Here is a 19,981-nt window from a genome sequence, read left to right as displayed (position 1 = left end):
GGCCAGGCCAAGGGACCCCACCGGTGCACAATTGGGGCTGGGGAGGGAAACTGGAGGGTGGCCAGCCAGGGAGGAACCGAGGGAGGGCTCCAGGATGTCCGGCCCATCTCGCTCAGTCCCAATTGGCCAGACCCCAGCAGCAAGCTTACCTAATGGTCGGAGTGTCTGCCCCTTGGTGGTTAGTGCACATCATAGGGAGCAGTTGAGTAGCCTTAGCATATCATTAGCATATTACGCTTTAATTGGTTGAACAGCCAACCGGACGACCGGACACTTAGCATATTAGGCTTTTATTATATAGGGTCATCTTGAAGTAAGTATAGACTATAGTGAACTGACTTGGGTAGGCCCAAGGATTCTAAATGATAACAAAAGCAAATGTGGCCCTGGCCAGTATGGCTCAGCTGGTTGGAGCATCATCCCATATATTGAAAGGTTGTGGGTTGGATGCCCAGTGAGCATGTACCTAGGTTGGGGGTTCAATATCTGGTCAGGGCACAGACACAAGACAATCAATAGATGTTCTTCTTCTCTCTCTCTCTCAAATCAATAAGCAAATCCTTGGGTGAGAATTTTTTAAAAAGCAAATGTAAAAGTCTTCTGAAATTGGGGGAAAGGAAAGGAAATTATTCAATTACCAGCTGAGAGTACAGAAGCATTCCCACACTGAAGACCCAGGAAAGCCCAAACTGACACCTAAGATGACTCAGCAACTGCCCAGAAACATCTCTGCCTACCAATATTGTTCCTGTCTCAGACACTTTTATTCAGGTCCCTTAGGCCAACTTCAAAGCAAGTATTATAAACTTTCCCCAGAAATACACTAGAAAAGATTTTACTAAAGATTACATATCCTATATAATAAAAGTTAAACATGCAAATTAACCATCCCTCTGCTATGCTGAAGCCACGCCCACCAGCCAATCAGGGGTGAGTATGCAAATTAACCCCGCTAAGATGGCAGCGGCCACAGAGCTGGAGTGAGCAGGAGGCTTGGGTTGCCCCCAGCGACGGAGGAAGCCAAGCTTCCCACCCGCCCTGGCCGGCTCTGAGCTCCTCTCAAGGCTACAAAGTTTCAATTATAGAAGATAAATAAATCCCAGGAGAAAAAAAAAAAGGAGAGGCTGGGAGCTTGGTTCGCCGGGGGGCGTGGCCAGCCCAAAAACGGCCCTCAGCCCCTCACCCAGACTGGCCACACCCCCATGGGGCGAGAGTCCCTGCTGGGGGGCTTGGCCAGCCTGCAAACAGCCATCAGCCCCGCACCCAGACTGGCCACACCCCCATGGGGTGAAGGTCTCTGCTGGGGGGGTTGGCCAGCCTGAAAACAGCCATCAGCCCCTCACCCAGGCTGGCCAGGCACCCCAGTGGGGACCCCCCCACCCTGAAGGGGGTGTGGCCAGCCTGAAAACAGCCATCAGCCCCTCACTCAGGCTGGCCAGGCAAACCAGCCGGCCCCCACCCATGCACCAGGCCTCTATCCTATATAGTAAAAGGGTAATATGCCTCCCAGCACTGGGATCAGCAGAGCCGCGAGGCCTCCCAGCACCAGGATCAGTGGAGCTGAGAGGCCTCCCGGCACCGGGATCAGCGTGACAGGGGGCAGCGCCCAAACCCCCTGATCACCCTGTGGCTCTGTGTGTGACAGGGGGCGGGGCCACAACCTCCCTATCCACCCTGCTCTGTTCGTGACAGGGGAAGGCACCCCAAACCCCTGATCAACCCTGCTCTGTGCCTGATAGGGGGGAGCTCCCCAACCCCCTGATCACCCTGAGGCTCTGTGTGTGACAGAGTGTGGCACCCCAACCCCCTGATCGGCCCTGCTCTGTGTGTGACAGGGTGCGCCGCCCCAACCCCCCACCCCCCCCACGGGCCCTGCTCTGTGTGTGACGGGGTAGAGCCATAACCTCCCCATCGGCCCTGCCCTGAGTGTGACAGTGGCGGCGCCCCAATCCCCTGATCCGCCCTGCTCTGTGTGTGAAAGGGGGCGGTGCCCCAACTCCCCTATCGGCCCTACTCTGTGAGTGACACGGGGGAGCTCCTCAACCCCCTGATCAGCCCTGCTCTGTGCGTGACAGGGGGGAGCTCCCCAACCCCCTGATGGGCCCTGCTCTGTGCGTGACAGGGGGTGGCGCCGCAACCTCCCCATCGACCCTGCCTTGAGTGTGACAGGGGGCGGTGCCCCAACCCCCCAATTGGCCTAACCTGAGCGTGACTGAGGGTGGCATCGCAACCTCCCGATCTGCCCTGCTCTGTGCATGACAGGGGGCAGCGCCCCAACTCCCCAATCAGCCCTGCTCTGAGCCCGACCAGGGGCTGCACCTAGGGATTGGGCCTGCCCTCTGCCACCCGGGAGCAGGCCTAAGCCAGCAGGTCGTTATCTCCTGAGGGGTCCCAGACTGCGAGAGGGCACAGGCCGGGCTGAGGGACCCCCCCTCACCCCCCCCCCGAGTGCACAAATTTTTGTGCACTGGGCCTCTAGTCCTATATAATAAAAGGGTAATATGCAAATTGACCCTAACAGCAGAACGACTGGGAATGACTGGTCACTATGACACACACTGTCCACCAGGGGGCAGACGCTCAATGCAGGAGCTGCACCCTGGTGGTCAGTGCTCTTCCTCAGGGGGAGCTCTGCTCAGCCACAAGCCAGGCTGATGGCTGTCAGCACAGCAATGGTGGTGGGAGCCTCTCCCACCTCCTCAGCAGCACTAAGGATGTCCAACTGCAGCTTAGGCCTGCTCCCCGCTGCCAAGTGGACATCCCCCAAGGGCTCCCAGGCTGCCAGAGAGATGTCTGACTGCCAGCTTAGGCCCAATTCCCTGGGGAGTGGGCCTAAGGCAGCAGATGGACATCCCCCGAGGGGTCCCAGACTGCGAGAGGGCACAGGCCGGCCTGAGGGACGCCCCCCGCCCTCTCCCCCCCAGGCGAGTGCACAAATTTTTGTGCACCGGGTCTCTAGTCAGATAATAAAGTCAGACTCGATAAGCTGGGAGCCAAGAGAAGGTTTTGTGATGTCTGTGCCATTTCTGTTCTCTTCAAAGCCATCTAAGCAGTGGGGCACTTACCAGAAATGGCCAGCTGCTGGATTTTAAACTGCAGGTTAATTGTGGGGTTCTCATCTGGTTTGGAAGCTCCAGCCTGAAGACTCATGGTCCCCTTCAAACTTGGTAGCTTTTGGGGATTTATTTTTCCTACATCCCAAGACAGCATCTTCAAAGAAAAAAAAAGTTACAGCAGAACCGTTCATGTGAGGTTGCTGAGCTCTAACCTCAGGGCAACTGTTCACAATATTATAAGGTGCCTCTAGGGTGTTTCTCAACAGAGAACACGATTTGTTACCATAAAATATCTCCAGGAGAAAACAATGCCCCTGTGACTGACCGCCCCTTTCAACAAGGTATAAAGTCTGTGGGGAGAGCTCCCGCAGAGTTACTTCTACTTAATGTCAGCAATTCAAAACCTCCTGCTTATTCTCCTACCTTAGTAACTGGGTCAAATGTGTGTGTCCCCTGAGATGGAGTGAGGCTCATATTCAAGACCCCTTTGGGCATCTGGCTGGTGACAATCACTCCCTCGATGGTCTTCCCCATGGTCTGCTTTGGTCCCACTGTTATTTCAAAGCGTCCAAGTGAACTACTGTCCCGGAAACTGATGTTATGTTTGACATACACTGGAATCGCCACCAGACTGGAAAAGAGACGCACAGAAGCCCATTTCATGAATGTTCTGGGAAAATGGCAACCTTTCCTCCTCCTCTGCCCTGTTGGCAGCTTTTCCTCCCTTACTTGCTTCCTTATTCCTTATCTTAAAAATTAAGCACAGGAGGAAAAAAAACACCTAGTGATCTTTGATTTTTTTTCTTTTTGTAAAGCTAAGATGCTATCTAGTAAGTAAACTAACCATTCTTAATAACTCTTTGAATAACATCCTTAATATCAAAGAGTATGATAAGCCTACTCTGAGAAAGGCACTATGAACAAAAATTAGGAATCACCATATTTCTGTTTTATTTTGTGACATGTGATTGATAATTATTTGTACTTGGGAGAATATTATTCATGCATCATGGACATTTTATAATTTCTTGAACTTTTACCTGACCTCATCTGATCCTTACAAAAACCTATGAAGTAGTGTAGTTGTCATGATTTGATCAAAGAGGAAATACAGAAGTCACAGAATAATAACAGTTCTTAAAATCTATTAAGCACTTCCTGAGTACCAGTCACTATGCTAAATGCTTGATCTCTATTACCTCATTTAATCCTCCCAATAAGTATGAAATGGGTACTGCTACTGTCCTGGTTTTATAAATGAATACTGATATGCTTAACCTCAGTTAAGTGACCTTGCCCAAGGTCACATACCATAAGTACTGAAGGTGGAGCTTAGGTCTAGGCAGTCTGATTCCAGAGTCTTTGTTCTCAAGCACTCAGATATTTTATATATTATTTTTATATATTTTATATATTCCAAATCACACCAGAAAGGTATTGGTGGTTCTAAGGTCTCATGGCTCTCTTCAGTTCACATACCTTCTACTGTATACCTTCAACTAAGGGCTCCAAAATACCTTAGACTCATATTACAGAGAATGTTCAAGATCAAAAATTATTGCAGTCTATGGTTTTCATTGCATAATTTAATGCTTCTTTGGGGTTGGGGGCATTGAGTACAGGTGTACTCAGATTCCAATTTGAGAAAGAAAATACTCTTGTTTAGACATATAATAATCACAACAAAAATAATGGCAGCAAACTTAATGAGCACTTACTTTGTGATCAGCACTATTTAGATTCTCTTATTTAATCCTCATAATAAGGTACTTTTATTATTTTCAACTTGATGTTAGAAAATAGACACAGCCCAGTCGGTGTAGCTCAGTGGTTGAGCTTCAACCTATGAACCAAGAGGTTCGATTCTCGGTCAGGGCATAGGCCCGGGTTGCAGGCTCGATCCCCAGTGTAGGGCGTGCAGGAGGCAGCCAATCAACAATTCTCTCTCATCACTGATGTTTCTATCTCTCTCTCCCTCTCCCTTTCTCTCTGAAATCAATAAAAATGTATTTAAAAAAACAAACAATCGTCCTAACCCAGTGGTCAGCAAACTCATTAGTCAACAGAGCCAAATATCAACAGTACGATTGAAATTTCTTTTGAGAGCCAAATTTTTTAAACTTAAACTATATAGGTAGGCACATTGTTATTAACTTAATTAGGGTACTCCTAAGGCTTAGGAAGAGCCACACTCAAGGGGCCAAAGAGCCGCATGTGGCTCGCGAGCCACAGTTTGCCGACCACGGTCCTAACTGGTTTGGCTCAGTGGATAGAGCGTCGGCCTGCGGACTGAAAGGTCCCAGATTCGATTCCGGTCAAGGGCATGCGGGCACATCCCCAGTAGGAGGCATGCAGGAGGCAAATCAATGTTTCTCTCTCATCGATGTTTCTAACTCTCTATCCCTCTCCCTTCCTCTCTGTAAAAAATCAATAAAATATATTTAAAAAACATACAAACAATCAAACAAAAAAGAAAACAGACATAAAAAGGTTAAGCAACTCACCAGAGAGTTTACCCAATTAGTACATATAGAAACTGGAATTTGAACCCTGGTAACTCCGTAACCAGAGTTCTTTTATATATATATAATCTGTATTGATTTCAGAGAGGAAGGGAGAGGGACAGAGAAATAGAAGCATCAATGATGAGAGAGAATCACTGATCGGCTGCCTCCTGAACGCCCCCTACTGGGGATCGAGCCTGCAACCCAGGCATGTGTCCTTGACCAGGAATCAAACCTGGGACTCTTCAGTCCGCAGGCCGACACACAATCCACTAAGCTAAACCGGCCAGGGCCACAATCAGAGTTCTTAAACACTACGGATATGGTTTACACACACACACACGCCCCATTCTTAATAATAAGGCTGCTTACTTCTGGGCACTGACATGGTAAGAGAGCAGGCGAAAGTTTCCATCAGGAGGGATGAAGGAGAGGATGCGCTCAGATTCCCAGCGCTTGAAACGAACACAAGGATGGAAGCTGACATCATCCAGCAACCTGGGGTTCTATAGTTGCCAGGCAAGGAAAACCAAGAGATAGGAATTAAACACCCACATTTCTTTCAGGAGTAATTTAGGTGCTGTTTTTATTAAAATACATACACACATACAAATTCTCTGGTTACTTATAGAGAATTCAAGCCTGACACAAGCTGCATGGCTGTCCTTCATTATATCTTCTTGCTCCATTTCATGCTCACCACTCTGTCTTTCCAAAAGCATCTAATTTCCCATCCCAAGAACTAAACCCGTGGACCAGGCTTTTACCATGAAGGAAAGGGTAAGGTCTGGCATTCCAGTCAGTTTGACACAAGCATCAATCACCCCCTGGATTTCAGCCGTAATTGTGGAACCTGAGACAGGAACAAGACAAAAAGAAGGTAAGGATTATTGAACTCTTCTCTGTTCTTCCCAACTTATTTCCTTCTTCCCTCCCTCCTTTCATCTCTTCCTTCCTCTATCCCTCCCTCATTCTCTTTCTTCTTTCCTTCTGTCTATACATCCAATTCATCTACCTAGCATTGTCCATCCTTCCAAACATTTACCAACCTTATATCAAGTATGAGATACTTAGATGAAGTCATGGGGATAAAAAATAAATGAGATAATTAGTCTAAAGGAGTTTTCAATCTAGTACCAGAATCAAACAGAATATCATTACCCTAACCCAGTGATGGCGAACCTATGACACGCGAACTCATTTTTTTGGTTGATTTTTCTTTGTTAAATGGCATTTAAATATATAAAATAAATATCAAAAATATAAATCTTTGTTTTACTATGGTTGCAAATATAAAAAAAATTTCTATATGTGACAAAGCACCAGAGTTAAGTTAGGGTTTTTCAAAATGCTGACACACCGAGCTCAGAAAATTTCGTATCAGAAACTGCTTTCCCTAAGGCAGGGGTGGGCAAACTTTTTGACTCGAGGGCCACAATGGGTTCTTAAACTGGACCAGACTGCCGGAACAAAAGCATGGATGGAGTGTTTGTGTGAACTAATATAAATTCAAAGTAAACATCATTACATAAAAGGGTTCGGTCTTTTTTTTTTTTTTAGTTTTATTCATTTCAAAGGGGCCGGATCCAGCCCCGGGCCGTAGTTTGCCCACGGCTGCCCTAAGGCCACCAAGGAGCTGTGCTGCTATATGGCATGGACACTTGGTCTTTATCCTACAGGATCTCTCTGTAGCATACGTCACTGTTTACCCCTTCAAAACCTTCCCCTCTCCTCGCTTTCTACTTTTTTAGCTCCTCGTCTGCAGTGCCTTCTGCAGCTTTCTTCCTTTTCACATCCTGTAAATGTCTCCGCTTTTTCACAGTTCTGAACATCTCTTTCTTCCATCAACACTCTTCCCTTGGGTTACTTCGCCTATCACCCCAGGCTTCAGTTTTCATTGATGACCAGTTATTTCCTAATATGTTTTTCCGGTTCAGCCAACGGGACAGCTCCACTTGGATTGTCACAGAGACACTTCAAACTCTCCATGTCAAAGTGAGACATTATCTTCGTTTCCAGACCTGCTCTTCCTATTTCCCATATCTTCACGATGATCCCATCTGTCCTGTTGCCTAAGCCAGAAAATCCTGTCCACTTCTAACTCTTCAGTGCCTACATCTAACCAATTATCATTTCCTCTCTTTTATATGACTTCTACCTCTTAAATCTACTCATTCCTTTCCACCCTCACTACCATTGTGGATGTCTATATTTTGTGACTTCAGCAACTGCTTTCCCTGCCTTCAGTCCTACCCCATTTCAAGCCATTCTTAATACTGCAGCTGGACTGATAGTTCTACACTATAAATCTGTTCAAGTTACTCCCCAACTTAAAACTTTTCCCGTGTTCCAAATAATCTTCCTTAAAATGGCACACAAGACTCTTCACAATCTAGCAATCTAGTAATTGTTGGGGTGGTTTTTTTTTATTCTTTATGAGGCAAAACTTATAGTAAAATGCAAAAATCATAAATGTTCAGCTCAATGAACTTTTAAATATGTACACACTTATGCAATACCACCCACATCAAGATGCGATTCCTTTTTAGCATCCCAGTGTGCTCCTCTTGCCCAACCTAGTTAATCCAAGTCCTTAAAATTCTGACTTCTGTTCCCTCAGATTAAGTTGCACTGTTTTCAAACTTCATATAACCATACGCATCTAAGTTTCTTGTTCAACACTATGAGATTTATTCATGTTGTTGGGCTTGTCAGTATTTCATTCTTTCTTATCACTGTATAGTATTCCATTGTATGACCACATCAAAATTTACTTATCATTTCTATTACTAATGGACATCAGTAATATTTCCAGTTTGGTACTAATATGAAAAGCTGCTAAGCCTTTTCTTTTTTTTTTTATGCTTCTCAATTCAGTCATACTAAACTACTTTATTTCCTAACAATATTTTATTCATCTTAAAGTGTTTGCACATACTTCACTCCAAAATCCATAAAGGTTTTAATAACTCCTACTCATTCCATTGATAAATCATAAACACTATCACCTCTTTACACTTTGTTCTGGATGAGTGGGATACCCTCTTATTCTCCACCTTTTTACCTTTCTCTCTCCCTCACTGGACTTAAGCATGCTTTCTGCAGCCATACTATGTCGTTCTCTCTCTCTATGCAACCCCTTTTTATCTCCTTTATTTATATAACTTCATCATATTTAACAACCAAATAGCATCATCATCATCATCAACATCAGCAGTAGCAACTACCATTTTCTCCTCATTTCCCCCTCCTCCTAACCCCTGGTAACCACCATTCTCTGCTCCTATAAGTGAGATCATGCAGTATTGGTCTTTCTGTATCTGGCTTATTTCACTTAGCGTAATGCCTTCTAAGTTCATCCATGTTGTTTAAAATGGCAGGATTTCCTTCTTTTTACAGCTGAGTAATATTCCATTGTGTGTGTATATCTATCTTACATCTGCTTTACCCATTCATCCACCAACAGACATTTAGTTAGTTTCCATATCTTGGCTACTGTGGATAACGCTACAATGAACAGGGAAGTGCAGATATCTCTTTGAGATACGTATTGTATTTCCTTTGGATATAACCAGAGTGGGACTGCTGGATCACAAGGTAGTTCTGTTTTTAATATTTTGAGGAACCTCCATACTGTTTTCCATAATGGCTGTGCCAATTTACATTCCCACCAACAGTGTACAAGGGTTACCTTTTCTCCACATCATTGTCAACACTTATCTTTTGTCTTTTTATAATGGCCATTCTAACTGGTACAAGGCAGTATCTCCTAGTTTTGATTTGCATTTCCCTGATGATTAGTAATTGTTGAGCACCTTTTCATATACCTGCTGGCCATTTTTATGTCTTCTTTTGAAATATGTCATGTACTATGTCCACTTTTTAGACAGGTTATTTGTTTTTTGTTTTCTTTTGTTATTGAGTTGTATGAATTCCTTATAGATTTTGGAGAGTAACCCCTTATCAGATACATGGTTCACAAATATCTTCTCCCATTTATAGGATGCCTTTTCACTCTGTTGATTGTTTCTTTGTTGTACAAAAGCTTTTTAGTGTGATGCAATCCCATTTGCCTATTTTTGCATTTGTTGCCTTTGCTTTTGGTGTTATATCTAAAATAAATTGTTGCTCAGACCAATGTCAAGAAGCTTTTTCTCTATCTTTTCTTCTAGTGGTTTTATAATTTCATATCTATGTTTAAATCTTTAATCCATTTTGAGTTGATTTTGTCTGTAGATATATGTCTGTGAATATTCAGTTTCCCTGACACATTTAATGAAGAGACTCCTTTCCTCATTGTATATTCTTGGTACTCCTGGTGAAGATCAGTTGATTATAAATGTATGGTTTTACTGGTATTTCTGAGCTCTATATTTTGTTTCGTGAGTCTATATGTCTGTTTTTATTTCAAATGCATACTGTTTTAATTAATGTAATTTTATAACATATTTTGAAATCAGGAAGTGTGAAGTTTCTAGCTTGACTCTTCCTGCTCAAGACTACTTTGGCTACTTGGGGTCTTTTTTGGTTCCATATGACTATTAGGATTTTTTTTTCTATTTCTGTAAAGAGTATCATTGGGATTTTGATGGGGATAGCATTGAATCTATAGAATGCTTTGGGTATTGTGGACATTTAATAATGTAATTCTTCTACTCCATGAATACAGGTGTTTTTCCATTTATCTGTGTCTTCTTTAATTTTCTTCATCAAGGTTTTATAACTTTCAAGATACAAATCTTTTACTTCTTTGCTTAAGTTTATTCCTTAGTCCTACGTATTTTATTCTCTTTGTTGCTATTATAAATGGAACTGTTTTCTTAATTTTCTTTTAGGATAGTTTGTTGTTTGCATATAGAAATGCCACTAATTTTTGTATGTTGATTGTTTTTCCTACAACTTTATTGAATTTATTTTTTTAGTTCTAAGAGCTTTTTGTTGAATCTTTAGGGGTTTGTCTATATTAATAAAAGGCCTGTGGCCATAACACCGTAACACCGTAATGACCAAAGACCAGTGCGGGTGGGGAGGGCGCACGAGTGGGGTGGGGGGGTTGTGCGATTTTGCACGCTGGGCTTCTAGTACATATATAATCATGTTGTCTGCATCATAATATTTAAGTTCATTCCTAGTCCCCAGCATAATTCCTGACATAAAGTAGGCACTAAGTTGAAATGAATGATTTTGAATGGGGGATAATTCTGCTAATAGAAAGCATTCTAAAAAGGGGGCCTCTTTCTATTTTCATAGTTTAAAAGATACATTAAAAATACCTACCTGATTTATCAATGATGGCATCAATCTCTTCAATCACATCAAAATAGGCCTCATTGTTGGTATATTTCACCCCAGTCCGTCGCCACGGCACCACTGACAGCTGCCCAGTGGGAAGCTGGTCACCCACATTGGTGCTTCCTGAGACAATGAATATTACTGTAATTTAATTCCAATTTGATGATTGGATGTAACCAATAATTATAGAATACTTCCCTAGATGTTTCTATGCTTCCACTATTCAAATAACTTTTCAAAAAAACGAGTTTTCCCAACTTCTATATGGGTAACCTAGTCTACTTTAAAAACTTGTCGCCATCTGGTCTGCCTTCTCAAGCAAAATAAAGGTTAAGAAAGTTACCTGAGAAACAGATATCATATTTTGGTTTTGAAAGTAACTTGAACTTGGTCTCTCAAATTCCACAATAGCTTGCAGCTTAAATGTATTGGCTTTCAGTGGAGATGGTAATCTACATATTGCTATAAAATTTTCATGGGTAAAAACAATATTCTAATTTGAGGTAGGTTCTTAGGTACATTTATGCTAGGTATTAAAATGTACACATCAATATAATCTCTCTCACACTAATACTTAAATTTAGGAAAAAAATACAAATTAGATCTCTCCCTATCTATAAGAATTATAAGAATTATAAATCAATTCCTTGCCTTGTTTTTCCCCCACAGGCATCAAAATATTTTTTTTAATTCAAAGGTTCTATATAATAAATTATGAAGTATTATAACTAATTAAAATATATTTCCTTCTTCTGTAAACTGTATCTTTTTAACCTAAAGAAAGAAACATTAAATACACATATACTCAGCATATTTACAAAACATTTCAGCTTTTCAAAAGTGGTTCTCAGATACCTTTTTCTAGATTTAAGTGAGATTCTGAAAAATGACTCAATAATATTCATAAATGATTCAGATACTAATAAATCTCTTTAAGGTTTAAAATAAGCTCCAAATATTGAAAATCCCAACAAATGTGTTTTCTTAAAAAGATGCTCTATATATTAAAACATCTCATCAAGCTATCATAATTAAATCAGTATGATAATAAGGCAGGAAAGCCTAAAAAACAGAAGACCAAGAATCCATAATGACTTAGTACAAGATAAAAATATCATTTGAAAACAGGGAAAAAAGATAAATTATTCAATATGTGGTGTTAGAAAAGTGACTGAAAATTTGGGGAAATAAACCTAGAGCCTTACCTCTTATTGATTAACAAAATAATTTCCAAATAGATTAAAAAATTAAATCCAAAAATAAAACTACAAAAGAATTACAAGAAAATTCACTTTAAAAAAAAGACTTTCCTTCTCCAAGATCCAAAGGGCATTCTCCTGTGCTTTCTTCTAACAGTTATAAAGTTTGTGTTTAACTCTAATCTAACTGGATCTTATTTCATTTCATGTATAGAATGAGTAGAGAGACTTCATTTTATTTCTATATTAAGGCTGACTGCCCCAATACAATAAATATGTTTAACAACTGGCCCATGGCTCACTGATTTGATATATGACAACATCTATCTATATCACATTTCTATAAATTCAAGAGTCTGTTTCTAGTCTTTCTATTTTATCCCAATCATCTATTTGCCTATTACTGGGCCAACTGGTATTTCTTAAATTACCAAAAATCATGATATGTCTTGTATTTGATAATACACACACATTTTCTCTCTTGTTCTTTTTTTAAAAATATTTATTTTCAAAACCATCTTAGTTTCTCTCTCTCTCCTGGTTTTTATAACTCATATCTATTCTTTGAGTTTTTGTCTCAAGCACCATATGAAATTGATATCAATATTTGACAAGGAAAAGCCTTTCCACCCCTTTGTAATTCTTTTTCAAAATTGTCCTGGCTATTTGTGCGTATTTATTCCTTTTAAAATGAATTTTCCAATTATTTTGTCAAATTCTAAGTAAACCCTGTTTATATATTAGCAAGACCCAAAATGTAAAGCCTTAAAGAAAAATGATTAATTTTACTAAATAAAAAAATGTTTAAATATGACTAAACAAACCATACCATATACAATGTCAAATGACAAGACAGATTGTGAGAAAATATATATAATAGAGTATTTAAAATATGTAAGGAACTCCCATAAACTATCATGTATATTTCCAAAATATATGGTAGTTTAATATCCTTAAATGAAAGGAATTATTTTAAACTAAAAAAAAAAAACCAAAAAACAATTTCAACAAAAATAATGGGCAAAAGACACAAGAAGTAATTCACAATAGAGAAAAAACAGTCAATAAACACTTGAGTAGGTTTTAACTCCCTTAGTCATAAAAAATGAGTGTGTAAATAACAAGATACCACTAAATTATCAAATGTCAAACTTTTTAATAATAATAATGATAGGGTTGGCTAGGGAGCATAGAAATTGCTACTGAAAGTATAAATTAGTGTAACTTTTCTGGAGTGCAATTTGGCACAATGCATTAAGTCCATAAAATGTGCACACCCTTTGGCCCAGCAGTTCTATTTTTAGTACTGAAAATAAATCATTCTAATATACACAAAGATTTAAGTATAAGAATGCTAATTCCTTGATATTTAAAAGAACAAAAAATCAGAAACAGCATAAATAGGGAATCAGTAAATAATTTAGGGTCTATTCCATATGGCAGAAAATTGTAAAGTCACTAAAAATGGTGAAGAATAGTTGACCTAATTGGACAGTGCTCATATATTGATAAAAGGTAAGTTTTAAGATATATATAAGTTGTTTAAAAAAATTCTATCCATTCATCTATAATCTGTTTGTCTAGAAAAGACAAAAAGTATATACACCAGTATGTTAAAAGTATAATGAGATTAAGAATTAATTTCATGTTCTTTGTGCTTTTCTGTATTTCCAACATGCCTACAATAATCGTGTATTTCTTCTGTAATCAGAAAAGAAATTATTTTTAAAGGAGAACACTTCATTCTGTTATTGAAATCACGGTATTTTACACATAATTAAAATCTACTTCAGTTCATACTCAAAGACTATAAAGAGCAAAATTAAAGCATTTGTATATCTGAGATCAAAGATAAGCACTCAAAACAACACACACACCAGACTAAGCCACACCCATGATGGCAGCAGCTTTCTGTGGGTTTCCGCTTTCTTCATACCTGTTATGGTGTTGACAACTGTTCGGAGGATAGTGGGAGGCTTTATCAGTTCTTTGAGGATGTTTGATTCGGTAGCTAATGGAAACCCATTATCAAGCATCTCTTCCAATACTTCATAAACCACAACCACATTGTCTTTGATCACTGGTTCTGAACAGACTCCAAAATAATCCTGATGAAAATACAAAATGTCTATTTATCACTCAGATACTGTAATAAGTGAAAGAGTGTTCCTAGAGAATAAGGATCTAGTCCTGCCCATATGTGTTTACTCAATGTTTGGGATATTCTTCTACAATAAGGAAATGAAGTACAACCATAGTTCTCGTAAGTGAAAAAAATACCAGACTGGCTATTAGTACTAGAGTCATTACTAACTTCTTTTATAAACTAAAGTCAGTCATTTAACTTCTATGGGTTAATTTCTTCAACTAGATATGTAGAATACAAAACTGAATCAAGACAATTATGTGTGCTTATGAACAAGAATTTGAAAGAACTATGATAATACTTCATAGATTAGACCTGAAAATCTTTTTAACCCTTACTGTGTACTTCTATCCTATATAATAAAAGCCTAATATGCAGATCGATCGAACAGCAGAACAACCGGTTGGTGGGGGGTGAGGCCGGTGAGTGGGCGGCACTAGGCTAGCCAAGGCGGGTGCCAGCGGGCAGAGGGAGGGGCAGCCACTGGTGGTAGCGGAGGGGTGATCGGGGGGCAGGGCCGGCTGCTCACCAGCCAGCACCGTCCACTGATCAGCCCATGCATCACCTCCTGCAGAGGGAGGCTAGACTGACTGCTGTCAGTTGGACATACCCTGAGGGCTCCTGGTCTGCGAGAGGGCCTAGGCCAGGCTGAGGGACCCCCCAAGTGCACAAATTTTTGTGCCCTGGGCCTCTAGTTCCTTAATAAGAATTTAGAGGAAAATAAAATAAAATGAGGGGGATGAACTATCATACCAGAAAATCACTTTAGATCATCCCTACTCTAAGATGCTAGGATTCTAAGAATGTTTTGTTCTTTTATTAACAAAGGCTGAACTTAGATACTAAATTATCTGGGGTGTGGAAAAGCTCTGGATTCCAAATCAGAAGACCTAGGTTACAATCTTAATTGTGACTTACTAGGTTACTTGATTAAGTCATACTAACCAATTTGGGTCTTGATTTCTTTTATAATCAGGATAATACCATTGGACACATAAGGATGTTGTAAGAATTAAACATGATTGATTAAATGATAATATATGTAAAAGTGCTTTGTAAACTATAAAACACTATGTAAAATTCAATGCACGATGATGAATTAATTTAGAAAGAAATGCTGCGGTCATTTCGTGTGCCCTTCTAGGAATGTCAGTGATGTCTTTTACTGGAACTAAGAGATAGTCATATAACCCTCCTTGAATTCATCCAAGGAAGGGAAACTGACCCCTTTTTGAGAAAGCCCATTCTATCCATGGACAGCTCAGATTATTAGAAAGTTCTATTGCTAAACTAAAATTTGCTTCCTAGATCTTCCTTAAAGAACAAGTTTATAGAATAGCCACACAGTTAACTTGAAGACAACTACAGGATTTCATTTCAACATTTTTACTCAGGGCCAAACTCCCTGTTTGATCTTTCTACTATTCATGCTATAGTATGGTTTCTAGATCATTTCACCATCTTACCATGTCTTTGAATATGCTCTGGTTTTCCAATATTCTCCTCAAATTATGACATCCAAAATTGATCATGGACTCCAGATGTGATCTAAATCACATCAGATAATGTCAATTATCGAAGCCATTCCAATATCCAAGAACACTTAGGAATGTGTTTCTAAAACAAAAAGATTGCCCAAGCCAGTTTTGCTCAGTGGACAGAGCATCAGCCTGTGGACTGAAAGGTCCTGGGTTCGATTCTGGTCAAGGGCACATACCTCGGTTGCAGGTTTGATCCCCGGCCCTGGTCAGGGCAAGTGCAAGAGGCAACCAGTTGATATTTCTTTCTCTCTATCTCTCCCCCTCCCTTCCACTCTCTCTTAAAAAATCAATGGAAAAATAACCTCGGGTGAGGATTAATAACAAAAGAATGAAGACTGATATTCCTAATTTAAAAAATAAATAAATAAATATAATAAAACAAACAGATTTCTCCTTTAAAAAATGGGGACTTAAGAGAAAATAAAAGTTATATTTTCCTTCCCAACACTGATTTTATTTTGAAAAATAAGTAAAACACCTCACTAGATTTTATAAATCAGGCAGAATGTGAACTCAGCAGTTGGAATGGAAACTTATAAATATGACAAAATGCTACAGCAAAAGTGCTTGCAATTCTACAGCTGAAATTCTTCCATTATATTCCAGTCCTAGAAATATAATACAGCCAGAGAGAACGACATCAGATAAGACACCAAAATCAGGATATATCCATTTACTTTTAACAAAACCTTCAAAGACGACAAGCTATGAAGTCCTAAACTTCCAAACAAGCCACTGTACTCTTTTCTCAAATTCCTCTGTGGTTTCAACTAGATTAAACAACGTTTCTCACTTCCTGTCTTATAATTAGATAATATCACTATGGCAATATGAAGCTGATGTCAAGTTTCACCAATGGGGCTGTTAATCTTAGAAAGTACCATATGTGGAGATCATAATGGGTCCCAATTAGAGTGGTTTAAGGCCATAACTACCGAGTTCTTTCACTTACAGTTCTTCCACATACTGGGGCTCAGGTTTTCACTATGTGAAGGAACTAGTATGCCACATGAGAACTAGAATCCCAGAATACTACTACCAGAAAGTATCTGTGGGAAAATTACGAAATATAATTCTCTTGGAATGAAAGCTGCTCCAGACATGTGATCTACATAGAAGGGCAAATGAAAGGACGCTTTGACGTGTTTTTCAATTTTCATCACAACACTTGGGTAGTCATTCTCTTCTTCTCCAGTTCTACAATCTCTGTATTCATGGGACTCATTCCAGACCTCACATGACATAGAACTTGAACCAAAGGGCCCTTGCTTCTCATTTATCATTTCAGTTATGCAAATACCACAAGTGTTAGAAGTTGAGCAAGTCTTTTGGGGAGAGGATTCCACTGAATCCAGAGTCTGGGCAGCCTAAAATCTTATGCTATAAATGGTGCTGCCATTGTCGTATAAATTACCTCCCCTTTACCCCACTGCCCAAAAATGTTCAAATCTATTCCTGAAAGAAAAACTCAAAATGAAAACTGTATCATGTAAAATGTGTTACTTAAATTTGGGGGTGGGGGTGTACAGAAGATTTCCCACCTTAGGTTTGCAATAAGAGCTCATCACTAGTATTCCAATGCTGTGGATAAGTACCCCAAACCCAAGATGAAATACAGGTTCACAAATTACCCCTGCCAGGGAGAGTAGATAAGCATTACTTAACTTCTCTACTTTAAAAAGTACATGTATCTTTATACACTTACCACTTTTTTATGTGACTCAACGCAACGTAATTAACAATGGTTAACATCAAGTCCACTATTAAAAACAAAAATAGCCCTAGCCAGTTTGGCTCAGTGGATCGAGCATCAGCCTGAGGACCGAAGGGTCCCAGATTTAATTCCGGTCAACGGCAGGCTCCTCCCTGGCCCAGGCCCTGGTCGGGGCTCATGCAGGAGGCAACCAATCGATGTGTTTCTCTCAAACTGATGCTTCTCTCTATCTTTCCCTCTCTCTTCCACTCTCTCTAAAAATCAATGGAAAAATATCCTCAGGTGAGGATTAAAAAAACAAAACTAAAGTCCTCTGATTTGTGAACAGAACATAAGACAATTCCAATTTCCAGAACTAAAATGACTGCACACTGTCATACTGAATAGGGTGGCTTTCTCATGCAACACGTTCAAAAGTATTCAATTTGTCATTCTAGATCGGCGGTTCTCAACCTGTGGGTCGCGACCCCTTTGGCGGTCAAACGACCCTTTCACAGAGGTCGCCTAAGACCATCCTGCATATCAGATATTTACATTACAATTCATAACAGTAGCAACATTACAGTTATGAAGTAGCAACGAAAATAGTTTTATGGTTGAGTCACATGAAGAACTGTATTTAAAGGGCCAGAAGGTTGAGAACCACTGTTCTAGATGCAGCCAATTCAATAAGTAGAATCAAGAATCTTATCAGGTGGGAGAGGAAGTGAACATTGTCAGAGTTTTTATTTATTTATTTTTAATGTCTTCCTTTTTGGTTGTTAATACTCATCCAAGGATATTTTGCCATGGATTTTTTAAAAAATATTTTTATTGATTTCAGAGAGGGAGAGGGAGAGAGAGTTAGAAACATCAATGATGAGAAAGAATCATTGACTGGCTGCCTCCTGCACCCTACTGAGGATTGAGCCTGCAACCAAGGCATGTGCCCTTGACCAGAATCGAACCCAGGTCCCTTGAGTTCACAGGCCAGTGCTCTATCCACTGAGCCAAACTGGCTAGGGCATTGCCATTGAGTTTTAGAGAGTGGATGGGAGGGGGAGAGAGAGAGGGAAAGAAACATCAATGTGAGAGCCACACATCGATTGGTTGCCTCCTGCACAGGGATTGAGCCTGCAACCAAGGTATGTGCTCTTGACCAGAATCAAACCCAGGACCCTTCAGTCTGAGGGCCAATGCTCTATCCTCTGAGCAAAACTGGCTAGAGCAGTTTTGATTTTCTTTTTTTTAAGTTTCTTAATTGAGCTGAATACAATGAAAACAGAATAAGGAAGATACTTTATCATGTAAGTGCATGAACCTCCTCACAATTACGCACCTGAAATGTGTCCACTACCCGGTGAAGGAACTCAATGACAAACAGAGGTGGAACCTCTGTCTGGATCACAGCCACAAAAAAGATCTTGTGCCGGTACACACTTAAGAGATAGTGGTGAGGGGTAGGGATAACAGGCGGTACATTTTCTGCCTCAGTGGCTCTCTCTTGTGCCTCAAAAAAGTAATCACAAACAGAACGGCTGACCACGCTTTTCCAATGTTTCTCCAGGAAAATATCTCCAGAGGAGTTGATCAAGAAAAGGCTATGAATCATGGTGGAGACTGTCAGTGAGAGAGGAAAGTCTTTTTCAGTCTGCACGCCTCAGGACTCTACAAATTTTCAACCCTAGAAAAAAAAGTTACGATTAGCTCCATTCAACCGAAACACCTTCCGCATCTTTTCCAGCAGTCCAAGTCTTACCCATCTTTCAAGACTAGACCAAGTCTTCCTCTACTACATGAGCCTGAAGTATCCCTCCCTAGAATTCCTAAGGATCATTATCAGCCATCTTGTTTGTCAATCAATCACATACTGCCAGTTGTCCTTACTAGTGCCTCAATCATGTCCATTTAAAATTCAACTTAATTTTTGGATGTGTGTTTTCTCAACTAGACAGGAAGCTCCTTGAGAAAAAAGACCAGGTTTCATGTTTTTTGTTACCTCATTGCACAGTGCCTCCTTGCAAATAAGAGGGCACCAAAAAATATTAATGAGTTGCATGTTTTTGGTCAAAACTCACACACATATAAGAAATGTTTATGGTTGTGTAGTCTCATATGGTAGCCATTAGCCAAGTATGACCAACGAGCACGTGAAATGTGGCTGGTCCAAATTGAGATGTTCTGTAAGTGTGAGATACACACCATATTTTGAAGGCTTTGTATGAAAATGAGAATTTATAATATCTTCCCAATGATTTAATATTGATAAAGTAATATTGATTTAATTTTGATTATATTTAATATTGATATTTTGTATGGATGGGGTTAAGTAAAATACATTAAAATTAATTTAACTTTAAAATGTGGTTACTAGAAAATGTAAATTTAGTATACAGCATGTGGCTCGCATTATATTTCTATGGGACAGCGCTGGTCCATGGAAGGGAAAGCTGCCATTGTGGTCTGATTCATTCAGTCAACCCCCGTTTTCTAAGTATTTGTTATGCACAAGGCTCTGTGTTAGATGCCTTTTTAAAAAATCCCTCTGGG

General features: G+C 40.1%; 1 protein-coding gene across 3 annotated transcripts in view; it reads right to left on the bottom strand.

The window, feature by feature from the left end:
* The window catches only part of AP3M2 (adaptor related protein complex 3 subunit mu 2), a 67,117-nt gene that overhangs the window by 2,317 nt on the left and 44,819 nt on the right, over positions 1-19,981 (bottom strand). For all 3 annotated transcript variants that reach the window (XM_036300727.1, XM_036300726.1, XM_036300728.1), the window contains exons 2-8: positions 18,771-19,115; positions 13,988-14,159; positions 10,838-10,975; positions 6,328-6,413; positions 5,933-6,066; positions 3,480-3,687; positions 3,066-3,210 (exon numbers count right to left, since the gene is read on the bottom strand). In XM_036300727.1, the coding sequence (XP_036156620.1) occupies positions 3,066-3,210; positions 3,480-3,687; positions 5,933-6,066; positions 6,328-6,413; positions 10,838-10,975; positions 13,988-14,159; positions 18,771-19,043 (1,156 nt within the window). In that variant the 5' untranslated portion in view covers positions 19,044-19,115. The remainder of the gene's footprint in view (positions 1-3,065; positions 3,211-3,479; positions 3,688-5,932; positions 6,067-6,327; positions 6,414-10,837; positions 10,976-13,987; positions 14,160-18,770; positions 19,116-19,981) is intronic.

Source organism: Myotis myotis, unplaced genomic scaffold (genome assembly GCF_014108235.1).
Source record: "Myotis myotis isolate mMyoMyo1 unplaced genomic scaffold, mMyoMyo1.p scaffold_m19_p_3, whole genome shotgun sequence".
Taxonomy (NCBI): domain Eukaryota; kingdom Metazoa; phylum Chordata; class Mammalia; order Chiroptera; family Vespertilionidae; genus Myotis; species Myotis myotis.
The sequence above is the reverse complement of the archived record's forward strand: the minus strand, read 5'-3'. Positions and strand labels throughout refer to the sequence as shown.